General features: G+C 44.0%; 1 protein-coding gene across 3 annotated transcripts; it reads right to left on the bottom strand.

Moving 5' to 3' along the window:
• Positions 1-4299: 4299 nt before the first annotated feature.
• TSN (translin) lies at positions 4300-18683 on the bottom strand. Of its 3 annotated transcripts, none has more exons than XM_012140479.5 (6): positions 12555-18683; positions 10772-10865; positions 9354-9450; positions 7591-7706; positions 6897-6976; positions 4300-6272 (listed from the first exon to the last, which is right to left on the bottom strand). In XM_012140479.5, exons 1-6 carry the CDS (start codon positions 12591-12593, stop codon positions 6039-6041), a joined length of 660 nt encoding a protein of 219 aa, XP_011995869.1. In that variant the 5' UTR covers positions 12594-18683; the 3' UTR covers positions 4300-6038. The 3 variants fall into 3 exon arrangements, with proteins under 3 accessions (XP_011995869.1, XP_004004819.1, XP_011995877.1); XM_004004770.5 differs by lacking the exon at positions 12555-18683 and adding an exon at positions 11987-12191; XM_012140487.4 differs by lacking the exons at positions 6897-6976; positions 12555-18683 and adding an exon at positions 11987-12191.
• Between the last annotated feature and the right edge of the window lie 3 nt (positions 18684-18686).

Genomic DNA, 18686 nt, shown 5'->3' with positions numbered 1-18686 from the left:
TCATGAGGGCTCCACCCTCATGACCTAATCACCTCCCACAGGCCCCACCGTCAAATACAGTTAAGTTCCCTACATACAAACCTTCAAACTGTGAACTTTCAAAGATTTCAAACTGCGTGCACACATCCAATCATGTAAGTCAGTTCATGTGTCTGGTGTGCGTTGTCACATGCTATCTCGTGGATGTGTCTTTATGTACTTTACTGTATCATACTGTATAGATATAGTATAGTGGTGCAGTATCTTTATTTCAGGCCCAGAATCTGTGCCAACAACATCAGGCATGAGTGAAATTGCAGCTTGTCCTCCGTCTCCTACTGCTGATGATCCGTCAGCTCTATCATCTCCCAACTCTCCCTCCTCCAGTCAGTAACGCTTCTGGCCTGTTCACTCAATGCCAGCCCCTGTATGCCAGCTGTTGTACTTTTCAAGATACTGTACTGTAAGATTAAAAAAAATTTATTTTTTATGCATTTGTGTGAAAAATGATTATAAACCTATTAGAGTTCAGTACTACATAGCTGACTATGTTGGCTGGGTACCCAGACTAACTTTGCTGGACTTACAAACGTGCTCTCGGAACAGATACCATTTGTATGTAGGGGACTTACTGTATCATTCAACTGGGGGTTAGGATTCTGCATATGAATTTGAGGGGAGACATAAAGCATCCAGGCCACAGCATCTATCTGCCCACAGCTCCAATTAGCAGTAAGTTTACTTTTTTTTAACACTTTTTTAGATTTTTCCTGTGCTGGGTCTCTGCTGCTGCGAGGGCTTGTCTCTAGGCGTGGCGAGCGGGGTTACTCTCTAGGTGCACCGCACAGGCTCACTTTGGTGGCTTCTCCTGTTGCTGAGCACAGGACCTAGGACACATGCGCTTCCATAGTTGCACATGCAGGCTCAGTAGTTTTGGCTCCCAGGCTCTAGAGCTCAGGCTCCATAGTTGAGGCACACAGGCTCAGTTGCTCTGAGGCCTGTGGGATCTTCCCGGATCAGAGATCGAACAAGTGTCTCCTGCATGGGTAGGCAGACTTTATCACTGAGCCACCTAAGAAGCCCCAGAATATCCACACTATTCAGGAATAAAAAGGAACAAACTACTAACATGAAGTGAAAAGACCATATACTCTACCATCCCACTTATAATAAGATATCCAGAACAAATTTATAAAGAAAGAAATTAGACCAGCGGCTACCTGGGGCTGAGAATGGGAACAGGGATATCTTGGGGAGATAAAAATATTCTAAAAGTGATTTATGATCATTTTGCACTGCCTGGTAAATCAAATCATTGAACAGTTCACTTATGAGTCCATTTTACACATGAAATGTGTTTTAATAAAGCTGTCAAAATTTTTTAATTAGACACTCAGTTGAATATTAATCTTACTTGTTAATGTATTTTCTAGCCACCCTTTCCCCTGAAATAGACCCTAATCTTGAGGGCAAGACCAAATCTCCCACATATTATATAAAATTTTAATACAAATTACATATAATCCAAAGCTATACACACACTGTGTTCACAACGATTTGTGGATACGACTTTGCCTTGCCAGGCTATGGGGTGATGGTAACCATCAAGAGCATCAAGGAAGAAAGGGTACATGTGCATGGACTGGCAGAATAACTGCATGTGAATCCCAGCTCCTCTAGGTGTGAACTCAGGGAACTGCCCGCTGCAAGCCCAAGCTCCAGGTCTAAAGCAGGAAGAGCATTTTCCAGGTAGTGCTAGTGGTAAAGAACTTGTCTGGCAGTGCAGGAGATGCAAAAGATGCGGGTTCAATCCCTGGGTATGGAAGATCCCTTGGAGGAGGACATGGCAACCCACTCCAGTATTCTTGCCTAGAGAATCCCATGGACAGAGGGGCCTGATGGGCTACAGTCCATAGGGTCACACAGTCAGACACAACTGAAGCGACTTAGCACACATGCATGCAAATGGGGGAAAATGTGGTAGCAACCTCATAAGGTTGTTCCAAGGATGAAATGAGATGATCTGAATAAAACTTTTAGCATGGTGCTTGGAACATGTTACAGCTCACTGAATCTTGATTTAAAACACAAAAACCCAATCACAAACACACACACACCAAAGGAATCTTCACACAGGAAACACCTTCAACAACAGGGGATGACTACAGATGACCCATCCTCATCTGTCACCCACCAGGCAGCAAGTGGCCTGGGTCATCTCTTCTCCCTTCCAAGCCCAATGAAATGCATGTGTCACTAGAAATACTATTAATCATCTAACAAGAGGAGCTGAACAGCACTCACAGTTTTCATCAGTTTGTCTGCCTCTCCACCCTCTTATCCTACAAAGGTGGGATTCCATTTCCTGGCTCCCTTGGCATGAGTAGGGCCGCACATCCAGTTCTAACCAGTGAATGAGAGAAAATGACATGTCACTTCCAAACCAGAGCTCATGTCTGGACAAGACTCTCCCGGAGGAACTAGCAGAAGGTCCAGCTGGCAGCTGCTCTGTGAGTGAGCTATGTGAGGACAGCATGGAGTGGGTCCCCCTGCTAACCTGTGATGGACGGGGAGCCTGAGTGGGAAATGCATGCGCTCTATAGTGCTCTCACCCAGCCTCGCCCAAGTCACAAGGCTCATGGACTCGTGGTGCCTGCAGAGCAGCCAGTTGAGATGTTCAGGGCTCTGGATGGGAGGGAAATGGGGAGACCGCTTTGCGGAACCCAAGCATGCTGCGCCAAAAATAAATCAGGAGAGCTGGAGGATGAGTGGAGCTTAGGAAAGTCACAAGCCCGACAAAGTCACAAGGCGCTCAGGCTGTGAAATGTGTACATTTTCAATCTCTCACCTAAAAAACCCTAAGATACTTTATTCCCCTCGATTCTGTGATGAGCCACTCTCCCTGTTCTGTCAAGCTCTCTGACCATTTCATCTTGTCATGGGCGCCACTTCCTCGGCCTCCATTGGAGAAGGAAATGGCAACCCACTCCAGTGTTCTTGCCTGGAGAATCCCAGGGACAGCAGAACCTGGTGGGCTGCCGTCTATGGGGTCGCACAGAGTTGGACACGACTGAAGCGACTTAGCAGCAGCAGCAGGGGAATATAATAAAGAACAAAAACTCCTTTGGCTGTATTTTGAGACCTTCACTCGGCTGAAGAGATGATTTGGATATGGCTCTTTTTGCATGTCCCCTCCCCTTGCTGGTAACCTGGGCTCTGTCCTCAGCTCCACATGCCCTCTTAATGCTTATTAAAATGAATACTAAGAAAATAAATTATTTCAGGCTCAGGAAAAAAATCTTACTTGGTGTGAGGCATGACAGTGATACTCTACCTGGGACAAACAGTAGAGTCTAGAACATGAAAGAAGAAAGTCGAAGAAAGTTGTAACTTCTGAGTACACCATCATGAAACAATGCAAAAAGAGCCATATCCAAATCATCTCTTCAGCCGAGTGAAGGTCTCAAAATACAGCCAAAGGAGTTTTTGTTCTTTATTATATTCCCCTGCTGCTGCTGCTAAGTCGCTTCAGTCGTGTCCAACTCTGTGCGACCCCATAGACGGCAGCCCACCAGGTTCTGCTGTCCCTGGGATTCTCCAGGCAAGAACACTGGAGTGGGTTGCCATTTCCTTCTCCAATGCATGAAAGTGAAAAGTGAAAGTGAAGTCGCTCAGTCGTGTCCGACTCTTCGCGACCCCGTGGACTGCAGCCTACCAGGCTCCTCTGTCCATGGGATTTTCCAGGCAAGAGTACTGGAGTGGGGTGCCATTGCCTTCTCCTAAGCATCACTCATTGTTTAAGGCAGGGCAAATTCTGTCAAGTATTTATGGAGCTCTTTTCTTCTCCTTATAAATAAATCTGTAAAGAAAGCATCCACTAATCTCTGTTTTCTCTAACCTGATTTTCTAAAGTTAGAAAAAGCAATCCTGGTGTCCTGAAACCACAGCCAAGGCTTCTCAACATCTTCAGTTAAAATACCTGTTATTTCCCAACCAGGGGAGCGCACACCACCATTACCTATACTTTGCAGTACACAGCTCAGTGCTGTTGACTTCTATCACAGGGTAGTGTGTGCTCATTGCCCCGGTCTTCTTCAGCGGCAAAAATATTCAGAACTCAGGACTTCTGTAGTAGTCCTGTGACTAAGACTACACATTTCCAACTCAGGGGGTGTGGGTTCTATCCCTGGTCAGGGAACCGGGCTCCTATATGCCAAATGGCATGGCAAAAAAATTTAAAAAGAAAAAAACACTAAGAACTTACTGCCCACATAGAAGAGTTCTCATAGCAACACACTAAGTGACAAAAAGACCAAAAAAGAAAAGAAACTGTTTTTATTGCTTTACAACAAGCCAGCAACAGACACAACACAATAATCACACATAACACTTGATATCCCCAAATGGTGTATAAAACCAGAATGCGCTCCTCCACTTAAAATCTATTTGTGAAAACTGAAATCCAAAACTTCTCCCAAGAACTTTACTATTCTCAAGCAGAATCAGTACTTAAAGAAGCAAAGAAAACTAGTATCAAACTTACTGCATATGTCTGATTGCATAATTCAGACCCTTTTATGCTCAATCCAGGCAGTGCTATTACTGCACATTTTAGATGGGCATCCTAGGTACTTTACGACTACAACTTTCTTCTTTCCACAAATTCTTTGCAGAAAGAGCTGTCAAGAAAATTATTCTAAAATCCAACAATGCACAGCAATTTATGCCTTATTTCTACTTCTTTCCTCATGATGGAAAATTTGGTCAGTCCTTAACTTGGCCTCCTAACAGCTCCAATGCCCATGCCGAAAATCCTACTTACAAACAGGAAGCCTAAACTCGTATTAGGCCTGAGAAGGTGACACTTCTAAGTAGTTCCTATTATTCTGGACACACTGGCACCTTCCTTTCAGTGAGCTCCAAGATACTGTGGTTGAAGTCACCATTTTAATAATTTCAACTCAACAGTAAGTTACATGGCAAGTACTACCTGAAAATGGGGGATGGGGGAGGGTGGGGGTTGCAGGGGACAGGCCCTGTGCCAGTATATGTGACTTGCCCAAAACTGGAATAATTAACAACCTGAGAGGATTGTTTATTCTTAAAAATATGACCAAGTCAGCTATTTTTTGCCTTTTAATTCAAGGTTTTCTCTTTCAGACAAAGCACAGCATTCTTCTCTCAGAATATCACCAGTCAGGGTGTTGAGAATTAACTGGCTGAGTGGCTTCACACTCCCAGACCTACAGGTCTACCTGGCTATTAGGTAAGAGGTTTCACACTCAGAAATATATCATATGAAATGTTTAAGATGCATGTGGAGAAGATGTTACATTCTGCAAGAGCAGAATGTTAAGGCAACATCAGAAAATGGGTGTTTTAGAACCCTACCCCTACTCCCCACCTGGTAAACAAAGCCAGATGATGCTACTCAATCCTTATTACAAAATTCTCCCAAAATAACCTGCTGAATTTGTCTTTGCAGTTTAATCTCTGACATTTTGATGGCAGTGAGATAGAACCCTAGGGCTATACTTGCCTTGCAAAAAAATTCAATACCTGATTTACTCACAAGGCTTAAAATAAGGAAGGAAAATATAAAATAAGCTGTCCTTCACTTGGCAACCATCCGTTTAATTATGTTTTTACACTGTATCCAGGCCACACCTGGATATGGATGGCTAGTATGGAAACAGAAAACACCAAGGATCACTCCTGGAAGAATCACAAACAAGACAATGAAGTTCTCAGTCAGCACGTGGACACCATCAGGGTAGCAAGAAAAGAACTTTACCAAGAGATCAACATGTACGTTTTCTGACAAAACCGAAGTGTACTGAGTTACAGAGCAAATTCACTGAAAACAACAAAGAAAAACCTGTCTTTGTAAAGGCTATTCTGTCACTCCCTAAAAAGTGTTTCAACTCTGATACACCACACAACTGGTTAAGAAAATGAAGCGCGGTGTTTAGCGACGGGACATCCTAACTACCATGGGAGGCGCTGGGCTGGGCCTGGTGGGCACCACTGGAGTCAGCAGGGCTTGTCGGGGGAGCCCCCTACTTCTCCACGCAGGCTGCTGCCGTCTCCTTGTTGAAACCCCGGATGGAGAGGTCGTAGACTACCTCCTCCACTTTCTTCACGTCGTACTTCAGGCCATCGTAGCGCTTCCTCAGGGAATCGTTTTTGAGGTTGAGGAGGCGGAAGCCGGAATCCAGCTCGTTGATGAAGGTGGAGATGTGCAGGGGCCGGGAGTAGTCTCCGGCGGTCACGCTGTTGACAGACAACCTCGACTGTGGGAGAGAAGCGGAAGGTCACAGCAGGGCTCTTCCTCCAAGTCACAGCCACGAGGCCAGTGCGCCACGACTTCTCCACACTATCCCTCATAACTACAGTTCTGACAACCGCTCGGTATTTACTTACTCAAAACTAAGAAATCATTCCCCTTTTGGTGGAGTTTCTGTGGTCTCCTGACTTCTCATAAATATAAACAGGGTTAGAGTGAACTCTTTTATAACAGCTTTCTTCTGCTTTTATTTTTATAGGACAGTTTCTCAGAGAGAAATTAAGGGGAGAAAGACAATAACAACTGGTAAAAGTTCTATAGTTAATTGTTCCCAAAAACAACTATATAAAGGAACAGTTACCAGGAATATATACTGTGCCACTGCTCTGAAAGGAAGAAGTGTTCTCATCTTTTTAAATCGCATAATAACAAGTGTGCAAAACCACCTCATTGTCTGAACTGCCATCCCAGCAAAACGTTCACACACACAATACCCAGTCAATGACTACCCTGTGACCAACAGATGGCTTAGAAAAGAATGGGACATCTGAATTTTTGTACCCATTTAAAAAAACTGACAATGATATGGAAACGTCAAAAAGAGCAAATGGCAAATCACTAAGTTTCTTACCAGTTCACTAGCGAGAATGAGAACTCCTGAGAGATAATCTTCCACATCCAAGTGAAATCCCTTCTCCCGATCAGGCTCAACTGAAACATGTGACACGGCAAAGACAAGGTCACGATGGAAACATAACTTACACCTAAAATCTGTTTTAAATACACACACGTATACACAAGTACAATTTCTCTCAAAGTAAAGAAAGGAGTCTTTCAAAACTATCTTTTGAATGTGGATATATCCTTGGCAACAGACCTCACTGTGGAATTTTTGAGTTCTCAAGCAAAATTCAATCTTTCGTTTTATTTTTCTTAAAGTAATACCACCAAGAATAGTATCCTGTTATGCATGAGAATAGCTTTTAGAAGGTATGTGTTGAAACATTTAAGGAGAAGTCATGGGATCTACGCTTAACTTCCAAACAGTCCAAACATGCCCCCAACACACAGTGAGGAGATGACAGACAGGGCAAAATGTGAACAAGCAGAGGATCTAAGTGGAGTACACAGGTATTCACTTTCAACTTTTCTAAAACACCAGAAGAAACGCCCAAGTAAACAGAGCAAGCCCCTACATATTTTTAGTTTTCATCTCTCCAAGAAACCAGTTTTCCACTTAGTTCTCATTTGTTTCCATAAACAGAAAGCCCCTCCCACCAAAAATTAAACTGATCATGTGGATGGACACGACTGAGGATACTCACTGCCAAGGATCTCCGTAACCGCTTCTCGGGTCACTAGGGTTTCAGACTCCAAGTACACAACAAACGCTGCCAGGAAGACCAAGCGCTGCAGCACAAACCTCCAGTGCTCGTGAAACCTGCAGTGAGTGCAAGGGACCAGGTGTTAGAAAGACGGGCACAGGACAGTCACGGCCAAACGTGTGCAGCACGGGACCCTTTTTCAAACAAAACCTTATGTGAAACTCCAAAATATAAAATGTGTTAAGAACAATATGACATTTAAGTATTTTATATAGATGGATTTAGTGTAAATTTTGCCAGTCCAAATTTATAACAATTATTTATTATAATTTTTATAAGAAGCATGGTCCAATTCTGATGAATGCAAAAATTTACAGCCAAATGTTATAGACAAGAGCAACTGTGCTTTAGAAGTTTAATCGGTGAACAATGATGCTGCTCTGAGAAAAATAAATGCTGGCAAATGCAAATTGATGAGAACTGCAATGTATATCAGCCTCAGCATCTCAGTCCTACACTCTGAACTGAATGCAGGGTATCAAGAAACTCCAGCTTCACACACATGAGAAAGAACTACCGTCACTAAACAGGTGACCTTAAAACACTGGGATACAGTAGTTAAACTGAGCTAGGAGACTGAAAAAGAAAAAAAGAAATTTTATAACCCCTAGATATTTACGCTATGCCTCCTGATTTTCAAATGTGGCAACAAATTCAAAAACATCTTTCAACACAACCTAGGTCAAACCAAACATTTTGAGGGCCAAATCAGCCAGAGGGCAGCCTGTATGTGAACTCCAAACTCCATGCTCTCTAAAGACCCTGCCAGTTCTCCTGTCCTATCTCTAAGCGTCTGTTATTAACCTTACAGCAGGGGTCAGCAAACCTTTTCTAAGACTGAGGCTTTCTAGGTCACATTCAGTCTCTATCACACTCTTATTTGTTTTTTTTTTTTCCTTTTCTTAGTTAACTCTTTAAAATATAAATATATTTATATAAAATATAAAAGGTCACAGTAATTTGCCAGCCCCTATCTTTCAACAATCTTGTGAGGTTATACTACCCACTCCCCACATACCTGTCTTAAGTATTTCTTGCCCTAACATATCTTAAAAGAACATTGTCTCTAGTGAGAAAGCAAGTCTAAATAGAAAGTTTAGGTTCCTATTTACCATATTTCATCAACACTCAGCTTTTCCCAGTTTAACACCTGTGAAATCAGGAAGTATTAAACAATCTACATGTTTCATAATTATGATTAATAATCTTTTCCCTAATGACACAAAACATAACATTGTTTCTTAAAATTAATAGTGCTGTAGATTTAATAAAATATGGCAGAAAATATTACCTGCATATGTTACTTGGCAGCAAAATTCAATATTCAGTTTATACACATACACTGACAATTTCATAACCTTAGTAGCATAGATACGGTCCATCTAACTTTACAAGTAACTTCAATAAACTAAAAAACATTCTCTATTTGACCTTCACATAATACATATTTTCTTTTTAATTACTTTCTCATTGTAAAAATTACACGTTCCTTAAGAAAATTATGAAAGTAAAAGGGAGAAAAAAAAGTCAGCAATTTTGTCACCATTAAAATACTACCACTATTAACAGTTCCTTTTCCTCTCTGTTGTTTCTTCTAAGTAGAAGGATTGTCAACTAAATCTAAGCAATCATTTAGTCCATGCAAATTTTTCTCTTGCCTTCTTTTACTTAATGTTAAACAAGATGCTACTTATCTTACAAACCTGTAATACTGTTCAGCAGGAAACTTGGTCTTCAAAGACGTTAGATGTGTTTTTACTGTACCAAAATGTTCTCGAGCTTTCAAACACCTCTTTGGAACTGATCACAAAAAGATAGTCAAATGAAATAATGAAAGACTTACCAAATTTCAAATACAGTTCTTGCTTAACAATCTATGCAGTCTACCTGGAAATAAATCAATTTTTTTAAATCTCATGAGGAAATGTAGAGCATGCATCTCTGCTATCAACCTGGCTCTCAAAATTTCATATCTAGTTTCCCTACTGAAAAATAAACAACAAAAAACTGCTAAAAGGGGGTATGTCAGGAAACACACTGGCAAACTGTTATAAATTAACTAATCTTTAAGCACCTTTCCTAGACAGTCCCCAAAGGATGCCTAAAATTGGATTTTGAAGGCTCTCATATTTGGTCAAGGACTTCCTTGATGGCTCAGACGGTAAAGCATCTCCCTACAATACGGGAGACCCAGGTTCAATCCCTGGGTTGGGAAGATCTCCTGGAGAAGAAAATAACAACCCACTCCAGTATTCTTGCCTGGAAAATCCCACAGACGGAGAAGCCTGGTAGGCTACAGTCCATGGGGTCGCAAAAAGTTAGACACGACTGAGCGACTTCACTTAGCACTTATATTTGGTCAAAAAGCAACTTTAGGATTTCTTTGCAAGTTCAGTGGTTAAGACTCCATGCTTCCACTGCAGGGTGCAAGGGTTCAATCCCTGTTTGGGGAACTAAGATTCTACATGTCACATGATGTGATCAAAAATTTTAAAAAAAATTAACAGCTTTATAATTATTCTCAATCAGGCTGACCAACTCCCTCTCTCTCATAAAAATGACTTGCCCCTGACACCTTTTAGCTATGTTATGATACAATTCTTAATCTGAAAACACATTTCACTTCTTTTAACTGTGTTATCTTTTACAACAGAGATTCCATTTCTAACCTTCTTATACTCTGTATCTCCATTCAAAAGACTGACTGTAAACACTGTGACAACATTTTACAGTGGCCATTTTACTATCTAAAAGTACATATTACATCACATTCAATGACTGAAAGATTGGTGTTAAGAAAAAGCCAAATAAAAGTTGCTATATACACAAGAGAACTATGGAACTACCACAAATATCATCAGTAGAACTACACCACTAGAGAAAACATTCCTAATTCAACCTATGTGAAAGCGGAAAATCAACAAAAATACAGAGAATTCTGCAAACCTATAAAATGATCAACTCACTTATTTCTCCAATTTTTACTCACCATAGAAACATGAGGAACAATTTTCATAGTTAAACCTTACAGATTTGATATGTCTTTTGAATGTAAATTAACTCTTTAGATGAAAGATTGACAGAGTGGACAAAACCTTCCAAATCAAAACAAAGAACTTACTGTCCTGAAACCCAGCACCCTGATGGACCCCTTGCAGTAGAGTTAAAATCTCTCGAGCTGTTTGTTCTAAACTCTGTACAACTTTTCGGATTTCCTAGAAAGAAATAGATCAAAATATCAAATAAATTCAACATAAATATTATAATAGCCTCAAACCAAATATACTAGAAAATATATTTGATCTATGACACCTTCACTTACATTTCCAACACTATCAACCTTTACAATGACATAAATGGTGCACAAGATTTATTCAGAACTGAATTCTGACTTTTCTACCTTCTCTATGAGACCTTCAGGAAGTCATTAAAAAACCTGAGATTCCTCATACAGATTTCAAACGGTAACAGCCACCCACTCGCCCCAAATATCCCACTGGAAGACTGAAGGAGACGAGGTATCCAGACATAAACCAAAAAGAGAAAAACGAAACACAACACAGTACTGCGTATCTTTCATTCATTCATTTCGCAAATATTCACTGAGCACTTGTATTACTAGGGAACCAAGCAAACGGTCCCTTCTTTCCTGCAGTTGTGTCGAGCGGGAGGCGTTTAAAAAGTAACGACCGCACAAATTAATGCCCTACTATAAGTAAACATAACAGGAAAAAGATCCTTTTGATTGTGAGGTCACGAAGATGACCAGAAAAAAAAGAGTGGAAAAGAAACGCATACCAGGAAAAGCAAGCAGTGCCTGCAAAAGTCCCGAGGCAGGACGCTATTTGGGGAACTGGAGGAATAAAAGGGAAGTAGCGTGACCATAATATACAACAGGAGTAAAAAGAGACTGGAGAGACCCGTGGACCACAGTTAGTCTGGATTTTTATCCCACGTAAAATGAGAAGCCATAGGAAAGTTTTAAAGAGAAATGGCCACACATGCTTTTAAGACACCAATAACCCACACAAGAAACACGTGTTGTCTGAGTCCCAAGCGCTGAGGGTTCAACATAAAAATGATCTAAAAATGAGAAAAACTGACACCCAAATGAGGTAGGTGATGCCGAAGAACCGAGCCCAGAACACAGGGAACCAGGACCTGGCAGCAGAATCGGGGTTGGGGTCAAGGAGGTGCCCTAAGCCGAAACGTGAAGGGTAGGAACCCACCCCCGGAGGCTTCCCCACCGCTCGAATCAGAGCGACGGAGGAGGGCCGGGCGTCGCGGCCCAGCTAGGCAAGGAGAGGGGAAGGGATATGGGGAGACGGGGGCTCGCCTCTCGGATGTCCTGCTCGGCAGCCAAAAAGCCCTGCAGCTCCACGAAGATCTCGCTCACAGACATGGCGCCGGCCGCACGACCGTCAGCCAGGGCTGCGAGAGTGGCCGGCAGAGTGCGTTCGGGAGACAACCGGCGCCTTCAGTTGCAACGACCCGCCGCTACCGCCGCTGCCGCTGCGTCCACCGGGCCCTACGCTGAGCCTGTCGCTGGGGTCCTTCCAGGCCCGCGGCGCCCAGGATGCCGGGCTGTCCGCCGCGATGCCTGAGACGCTGGCCGGAAGGCAAAGCATGATGGGCGGGGCTCTTAGACAGGCATCGTTGGAAACCACCCGGGAGGGGTCCTTGGAGCACGTGGGCCTGAGAGAGGTGGGGACTTGGGCTAAGAGGTGTGGAACCATCCTGCTGTTAGCTAGTCGTTTCCCCCGTCAGTGTCATGCTAGATATTTGGTTCCAGGAGCTGTGCACGATACCAAAACCTGAGGTCTCTTATATGAAATCGTGTTAAGTTCAGTCGCTCAGTCGTGTCCCAGTCTGCCACCCCGTGGACGGCAGCACATCGGGCTTACTTGTACATCACCAACTGCCGGAGGTTGCTCAAACGCCATGTCCAGCCAGTCGGTAGTGCCATCCGACCATCATCCTCTCTCATCCCCTTCTCCTCCTGCCTTCAATCAGGGTCTTTTCCCAGTGAGTCAGTTCTTCGCATCAGGTGGCCAAAGTGTTGGAGTTTCAGCTTCAGCGTGAGTTCTTCCAATGAATATTCAGGACTCATTTCCTTTAGGATTGACTGATTTGATCTCCTTGCAGTCCAAGGGACTCTCAACTTCTCCAACACCACAGTTCAAAAACTTCAATTCTTCAGCGCTCAGCTTTCTTTATGCTCCAGCTCTCACATCCATTCATGACTACTGGAAAAAACATAGCTTTGACTAGACGGACCTTTGTCGGCAAAATAATGTCTCTGCTTTTTAATATGCTGTATAGGTTGGTCATAGATTTTCTTGCAAGGAGCAAGCATCTTTTAATTTCATGGCTGCAGTCACCATCTGCAGTGATTTTCAGAGCCCAAGAAAATAAAGTCTGTCACTGTTTCCATTGTTTCCCTTATTTGTCATGATGCGATGGGACCAGATGCCATGATCTTCGTTTTTTGAATGTTGAGTTTAAGCCAGCTTTTTCACGCTCCTCTTTCACTTTCATCAAGAGGCTCTTCAGTTCCTCTTCACTTTCTGCCATAAGGGTGGTGTCATCTGCTGTATCTGAGGTTACTGAGGTTACTTCTAATATCTAATAAAATGTGTTATGTAAATGGTTGTTTATGAATAATATGTAAATAGTTCCCAGTACACAGAAAATTAAAGTTTTACTTTTCATAACTCGAATTCAGTATTTTCTAAGTTGGTTAAATCTGGCCATGTGGAACCACAGATTCAGAGGGCTGACTGTACAAGGTGTTTTGTCCCACAGCAGTTGGCAGGAAGATGCTTCAGTCCTGAAGGGTATGCAGATTCCAATCTTTGGAAAAACATTCGTCTCTGCAAAAAATACTCGGGAAAAATAAAAGTTATGCAGGACTGGAATAACAGGACAGATTAAGAGTAAAAATTTTCTCTATGTACTTTTTTTTAAGTTTAACATCCCTGTAGGATTGTATTGCATTTTTTAAGATTATATGAATTTTTAAGCATTTCAAGTGTGAAGTTTTTCTTCGTCTCAACTAACACCTTCCTCCATTCTCCCTCCTTGAAGCAAGCCTTTTTGTCTGACTAAATTCCATACATGTACCCTACAGATTGGAGCAGAAATGGCAATCCACTCCAATATTCTTGCCTGGAGAATCCCATGAACACATGAGCCTGGCTGGCTACGGTCCATGTGGTTGCAAAGAGTCACACAACATGACTTAGCAACTAAACAACAACAACCCTACAGATATGTGTGTGTACGGTGCACTCCAAATGAATTAAAATGATTACTTGTATCAAGTAAATGATAACTTATTGTTTGGTTTGTCCCACATGTTATTCTAAAACTTTACATGAAGGATCATATTTTATCTTCATTATACTTACGCAAATTTGATACTATTTTTATCTTATAAATAATAAGATAGTTGAGAGGTGGGGGAGGGGCAAATAAGAGACAGGATTTTAAGAGGTACAAACTACAAGTTATAAAATAGATAAGTTAACAGACGTAATGTACAGCACACCGAAAAAGCCAATGTCTTATAATAATTTTATATGGATGATATCTATAAAATTACCAAATTATATTTGTAATTGATATAAGTCAACTATACTTCGATAAAAAAGAAAAATCAGAATTTAATAAGATCATTCTTTTGTTAAGTCCTATTTTTAAAATTCTTGACATATTTTGTCAAATCACTTTTCAAAGACATTGAACTAATTTCCATTCCCCTGCCCACCAGGGCCTGAAGCAGCCAGTTTGCCTGCACTCCCCAATGTGAATACTAAAACTGTAGACATTCGGGGCTAATTTAAGGGTGAAATTATACCTCTTTTAATAGTACCGAGGACAGTGTGATGGGTGGTGCACGTCTGGAAGGTTCTTTGAAGGGCAAGAGAGGCCAGAAAGAAATGTGGTTGGGAGCTGTGGCCTGCAGTCTGAGAACAGGAGAAAGGGTTAGGAAGTCAGTGCAAAGAGAGAAAAACGAGATGGGCCTGGAGCTGTGTACCCATGCGGGTTTGGGGGTTTTTTCCGATTTATTTTTGGCTGTGCTACAAGGCCTTTTTCTAGTTGCAAACAGCAGGTGCTACTTTTTGTTGCAGTGTGTGGGCTCAGCATGGTGGCTTCCCTTGTGGTGCCCAGGCTCTAGGGCATGCAGGCTTCAGCAGCTGCTGCCAGAGGGCTCACTAGTTAGTTGCTGCTCCTGGGCTCTAGAGCACAGGCTCAATAGTTGTGGCACCTGGACTTCGTTGCTCTGTGGCATGTGAGATCTGCCCAGACCAGGGATGGAACCCATGTCTCCTGCATTGGCAGGCAGATTCTTTACCACTGAGCCACCAGGGAAGCCCCCGTGAGGTTTTAATTTACAGAGGTGACATAGTGACAACTGGAAAGGCCAGTGCCACTGAAAGAAGAATTACTTACTTACATTTCCTGAGAGGACAGGGCACACCATGCCATGCAGGGCCACATGGGGAAGCTCCAGGTTTACTCAGAAGGCAGAAGCAGGAGCAAGGAAAGCCAAGCCAGAGCCTGTGTCTGTGAGTACTTTGAATGCTTCTGGTGGGCTTCTGACTATAGGAGTGGTCTCAAGTCACCTCATACCTGGCCCTGGCATGACTTAGGGCAGGGAACCAATATTGGCTTTGTACTTGAGATTCAGGTAAGGGGATGCTCCAGGCTGAGCCTTTGCTAGCCCTGGGAGAAACAGTCCCTCTGCAGCCAACTGGCTTTTTGGACTTTTTAAAATTTATTTTGTAATCAAATATAGTTGATTTACCATCTTGTATTAGTTTCTGGGACACATTAAAGTGACTCAGTTATATAGATATTCTTTTTCATATTTTTTTGCTATTATGGTTTATCACAGGATATTGAATATAGTTCCCTGTTCTAAACAGTAGGATTTTGTTGTCTATCCATTCTATATATAATAGTTTGCATCTGCTAATCCCAAACTGCCAGCAAGTTTGTTAAGGTGTCAAAATAGAAATAGAGAAAATACAAACATGATTAATACAGGCTAGGAAGGGGGCACCAGGATGTGGACTACAGGCCCTTCAGGACGCAGGACACCCTGCGTGTCCCTCATTGAAGGACTGGAAAGGATCTTGGGATGAAAGAGGGCATTGGTGAGTCAGCCCAGTGGTTTTCCCAGGGAATCTGGACCCTCCGGGCAGCACCCACTCTCCATGCTTCCCACCCCTATCTCCCAGAGGCCCACCTGGTTTGGGGCCTGTGTATGACATTAAACAGCATAGGGCAGGGTGTGCCCCAGGTGACAGACATCCACAGGACAGAGGAAGAAAATTCCCCTTCCAGCCTCAGGTCATGGGGCCCTAAGCAGTCTGCAGACTGAATGTTTAGTTTGTCAGGTGACATGCATTGAGGCTGCACAGTTGAAGCTGGTAACACAGATGAGAATTGCTCCCCACTTCTTCCCCTAAAACTGTACCTTTCAGTCCCACATGAGAAGCCCTGTAACTGAGCAAGGGGCATTCTGGCAGGGCCAAGGGTGAGGTGGGGGAGTCTGCCCTCTTTAGTGGCAGCAGCTGGGCTCACATAGCTGGGCTCTCATCCTGAGGGTGACATGGTGGATGACCTCACAGGGATCAGGCAGAGAGATGTAAGGGGAGGAGAACAGGGGAAGAGGAAGGTGGGCAGAGCTGGGCAGACGCCTTGGACCTTGTCGGTACCCACCTGGTCTCCTCTCCTCCAGCCCTCAGCCCCACCCCACAGAGCCCTCTCCTCCCCTGGCCCACCCCCCCAGATGCTCAGCACATCCTGCCTTGCCCTGCAGGTGGTCCCACTCTGCCATCCACCCCCACCCCCGACCCCCTGCCATCAATCTCAGCAAGCAGCCCTCGCAGTGCTGGGCCCCCAGCCCATAGGTGATGATGGTGGCACCATGGGAAAGACGTGCCCCTATTCTATCCCAAGTGAGGGGTGGCATGGGAAGACAGAGGGGGAGAAAGATGGGGAAGAACTGCAGTGAGCTCACTCAACAGTCCGCTTGGTCTGGGGAACTGCCTGGGAGGCATTTGCTACACGTTGTTAAGTGACTTGTTAAGTGACTGGGGTGGGGTGGCACTGGCAATGAGTGCTGGGGACAGGTGCCAAGGCAGTGTGTATGGGACAGTCCAACTCAGTGAGGACCATCTCACCCAAGTAGCCTCCCCATTCTACATGCAAATCAGGAGGAAGGAGAGGGAGGAAAACAGGGAAAGAAGCTAAGAAGGAGAGAAGGAAGGAAGAGACAAGTATAGGCAGCTCAAGTCTGTTACCTGGGCATGTGGAAGGCCAGCTGCCATTCTGATCATTAGTACTGTTGCTGCTGCCACTAAACAGTACAGACTCCCCCACCTCCACCCAGGAAACTTACCAATCATCTCACCCAAAATCTTATTGACGGCTGAGAACACTGAGGTACCGCCTGAGAGGAGGAGGATTTTCCCCCAGGCACATGGCCAAGGGTCTAGTGGGTTTCTGGATTCTCTGACCAGAAGAGCACAACTCCAATGATCCCTGGGCTCTAGACAGCAAAGGCAGAGGAGAACGAGATGGTCCCTGGCAGGGCCAGAGCATACATCACTGAAGGCGCTGTGACTGACTCAAGCTCAAAAAGGGGAAAATGAAACAGGTCTGGGATGCAGTGAGGATTCAAGGGCTGAGACTCTGTCCCCAGTTAAGGGCAGACTTCTATGGTCAGGTAAAGGCCAAGGGGAGGGTGTCCTGGTAGCTTTCTGTGAACATCCAAGAGTTCCTCCACTACCTCCCTGTAAGGTGTCAAGTCAGCCCCCGAGATTAATCAAAGTGTTTTCCTCAGAACATCATTTCAGGCTGCACCAAAGTGGTAACTGTATCCGTTTCCCAAGGCTTCCATTACAAATGACCACAAACTGGGTGGCTGGAAACAACAGAAATGTTTTCTCCCACAGTTCTGGAGGCTAAAACCCAAGTCCCAGATTTTGGCAGGGCCATTCTCGAAGATTCTAGGGAAGACGAGTCCCTTACCTCTTCCAGCAATTCCTGGTATTCCTCAGTTTATGACATCTCTCCAATCTCTGCCTCCGTCATCAAGTGGCATGCTCCGTGTGTGTGTGTCCAAATTTCCTTATTATAAGGACATTAATCATTGGATTAGGGCCCACCTTATTCCATAACCACCTCATCTGAACGTGATTACATCAGCAAAGATCCTGCCTGCATCACAGGTGTTGAGGTGAAACATATCTTTTGAGGGGACAGCAATTCAACCCAGTTCAGTGATCAGTTCCCCATGTCTCTACTCCTGATAATCAAAGTGTAATCCACAGAGCATCAGCCTCACCTGGGAGCTTGTTAGAAACACAGAACCTGAGGCCCTGTCCCCACCTAGGAATCAGAATTGGCAATCCACATGCTCAATCAATTTTGATAAGACTTGGGTCACCACTTGATCCTTTAGAGGCTAGGAATTCCTGGAACGGGTTGGGGAAATCTAAGAGGGGATCTCCCAGAAGAAAACTGTCAGTTTGCTGTCTCCCCGTCTCTGCTCCTCCTTTTCCCTCCCCATAGGAACTGAGAGATAAGTCAGGAATAGAGGGGGCTGTTCACACACACACTCGGAAGGGACCCTCAGGGAACCGTAGAACCTGCTCTGTATCCTAGACCAGTACCTGACTCATACATCAAACATCTAATTTTGAGAACAGCCAAGAGGCCAGCCCTGCAACAATGCAAGGAGTGAAAGCCATCTCCTGTAGGCAACAGAAGACGACGCCCTTGTTAGAGCATCAGATCACCTTAGAAAAGCCCTCCCAAGGGGAGCTCCTGGACACAGAGCTGACCTCATTGGCAGGTAGAATCACTGTCAGGCAGGATATCTAAATATTGAGCAGCCAGGCGAATGAGCACCTCCAAACGGAAGCAACTCTGAACGTGCCAAAAGACATTTACCAGTCGAGAAGCTCCTTGAGCCCTTTCACCGCGCTGCGCCACGCCCTATGCCTCGCCCCCGCGCTGAG

This window comes from Ovis aries, chromosome 2 (genome assembly GCF_016772045.2).
Source record: "Ovis aries strain OAR_USU_Benz2616 breed Rambouillet chromosome 2, ARS-UI_Ramb_v3.0, whole genome shotgun sequence".
Classification (NCBI taxonomy): domain Eukaryota; kingdom Metazoa; phylum Chordata; class Mammalia; order Artiodactyla; family Bovidae; genus Ovis; species Ovis aries.
The sequence above is the reverse complement of the archived record's forward strand: the minus strand, read 5'-3'. Positions and strand labels throughout refer to the sequence as shown.

Excerpts from the sequence above, each read along its gene's own strand:
- TSN (XM_004004770.5), bottom strand. The coding sequence starts at position 12,052 with ATGTCTGTGAGCGAGATCTTCGTGGAGCTGCAGGGCTTTTTGGCTGCC. Across the intron at positions 9,451-10,771 it reads GGGTGCTGGGTTTCAGGACA|TTCCAAAGAGGTGTTTGAAA; the intron begins GTAAGTTCTTTG and ends TTTTGTGATCAG. Across the intron at positions 7,707-9,353 it reads CCTGCTGAACAGTATTACAG|GTTTCACGAGCACTGGAGGT; the intron begins GTTTGTAAGATA and ends CACTCACTGCAG.